Source organism: Chaetura pelagica, unplaced genomic scaffold (genome assembly GCF_000747805.2).
Source record: "Chaetura pelagica isolate M959 unplaced genomic scaffold, ChaPel_1.0 scaffold364, whole genome shotgun sequence".
Taxonomy (NCBI): Eukaryota; Metazoa; Chordata; class Aves; order Apodiformes; family Apodidae; genus Chaetura; species Chaetura pelagica.
The window spans coordinates 91,409-93,422 of record NW_009953089.1 but is presented as its reverse complement, the minus strand read 5'-3'; the positions used below and the strand labels follow the sequence as shown (position 1 = coordinate 93,422).

At 64.5% G+C, this 2,014-nt stretch overlaps 1 protein-coding gene across 1 annotated transcript in view; it reads right to left on the bottom strand.

Annotated features, from left to right (window-relative positions):
- LAMB2 (laminin, beta 2 (laminin S)) overlaps window positions 1-2,014 on the bottom strand; it is a 33,631-nt gene that overhangs the window by 9,525 nt on the left and 22,092 nt on the right. The window contains exons 35-43 of the mRNA XM_009997022.1: window positions 1,977-2,008; window positions 1,718-1,897; window positions 1,525-1,637; window positions 1,357-1,436; window positions 1,144-1,279; window positions 818-973; window positions 580-707; window positions 380-497; window positions 75-271 (exon numbers count right to left, since the gene is read on the bottom strand). Coding sequence (XP_009995324.1) covers window positions 75-271; window positions 380-497; window positions 580-707; window positions 818-973; window positions 1,144-1,279; window positions 1,357-1,436; window positions 1,525-1,637; window positions 1,718-1,897; window positions 1,977-2,008 — 1,140 coding nt within the window. The remainder of the gene's footprint in view (window positions 1-74; window positions 272-379; window positions 498-579; window positions 708-817; window positions 974-1,143; window positions 1,280-1,356; window positions 1,437-1,524; window positions 1,638-1,717; window positions 1,898-1,976; window positions 2,009-2,014) is intronic.

The following is a 2,014-nucleotide window of genomic DNA, read 5'->3' as shown; positions in this document are numbered from 1 at the left end:
CAGGCTGGGGGCAGAGAGCAGGCTCAGCAGCAGTGGTGACCACTGGGGGGCATGGACGGGGTGCGGGGCCGTACTCACGCAGAGCCCCGTCGTGCAGGATGGCCGAGAGGCTGTGGAGGAGGCTGTAGCAGGGCTCAGCCACGGGCGAGGGCCCCGCAGCGTGGAAGGGCTGGGCACAGCGGTACCGCTCGAAGGTCTGCCGGCGCTCCATGGAGCCAGGGTCGCCCGCGATGAACATCTCCAGCGAGGAGTAACGGGGAAGGAGAACCAGCTGCAGGGTCAAGTTGGTGGGATGTCACGCTTGCCTCTCCCCATGTCCCCTGTGGCCACACCCTGCCCCCCAAAAGGGTTGTTGCCCTCTGTCTCAGACGTTTCTCACCGAATCAATGAGCACGCTGGCAGTGGGATCCTGCCGAGCAGTGGCACAGCCCAGCTCCAGACGGATGGTGTAGGAGACACCTCGCTCCAGGCAGACAGGCCAGGGCAGCACCACATACCTGGAGGGGGGCAAAGCAGAGCATGGGCAGCCAGGTGCCTCCCACAAGCCACAATACAGCCTGGGCCAGGTAAGGTGCTCACCTGGCACCGGAGGGGAGGCTGGTGGAGAGCTGGTCGTCGGACGGGATGGTGTTTCCACAAGGGCTGCTGGCTGAGACGGGGCTGGGGCGCAGCACCCTCACCCTCACCTCCTGCCAGGGCTCTGGCTGCTGCCAGCAGAGAAGGAGCTATGCCAAAAAGCCTCCCTAGCCAGCACTCCCCGCCACCACTCCCAATTTGGCAATACATTCCACTGTTAGCATCATCATCCGGTGCTCACCTGGGGCTCGTAGCGGATGATCACGTCGTACTCAGTGGAGAAAGGCACGTCCCTTACATGAAACTCCACCCAGCTGCCCTCTCTCATGTGGGCAAAGCCTGTACCCGTCCACGAAGGTGGGTGGTCTGTGGGAGGTTCACGCTCCACCACTGAGCCCTGGTGCAAGGTGGGGTTGTGAGATGCAACCTTACTTTGACCAGTAGGTACTACTCTGCTGCGCTGCCCCATTGGGACAGAGGCTCCTTCCAGCCTGGGGACCCAGCAAAGAGCCACCTGGTGCCCTGCTCTGCCTGCTGTCCCGCACCAGGGACACCTTCATCCCTTACCTGATGCAGTCGAGCATCCTCAGCCTCGTAGGTGTAATGGTCCAGGTTGATGTGGTAGAAGCCAGGCTCCACCTGGCTGCATTGCCGCCCCACCACGTGGCTCCGGCACCGGCACTGCCCCGTCTCCATGGCACACCTGGTACCCCAGTGGCACCATCAGCCCTGATGCCATTGGGGATCCCCCTCACCCTTCACATCCCCAAGAAGACTCACAAGTTGTCATAGGCACCTCCCACATCACAGTCACATGGTCGGCAGCCTGGGAGGTCGTGGCTTAGGCCCCAGTGCTCAGGCTGCAGAGGGCAAGGATGTCAGGGAGCACCTGACTATGGTGTCATGGCCCCAAGAACTATGCATGGCCCCTGGCACAGCCCCACTCACCAGGCACTGGTCACAGTTGCGCCCGGTCACCAGCCTCTTGCAGAAGCACTCACCGCTGAGGGGGTCACACCGGCTGCCCTCGGCCACCGTGCCACGGGGGTCACACTGGCACCCTGCACAGAGAGGCAGTCGGTGGTGTCCGGCAGTGCTGAGCCATGTGCCCGACGCCGGCGGGTGCCACCCTGGTACCTACGCTGGCAGCCCTGCGGGGTGGCAGCGCTGAGGCCGAAGAAACCGGGTTTGCAGCGGTCACAGCGGGGCCCGGCCACATGCTCCTTGCAGCGGCACTGCCCCGCGATCAGCCCCCGGGCCGGGTCATCAGCGCCATCGCACAGCCCACCATCCAGAGAGCCCTCAGGGTCACAGTCACAGGCTGGAGATACAGGCAAGGTCAGCAGCCCGACCCCCCAGCCCACCCCACGCAGCCTGTGCCATCCCCCCCGGGCACCAACCTCGGCACACGGCAGGGTCCCGCAGGTCCTTGCTGGGG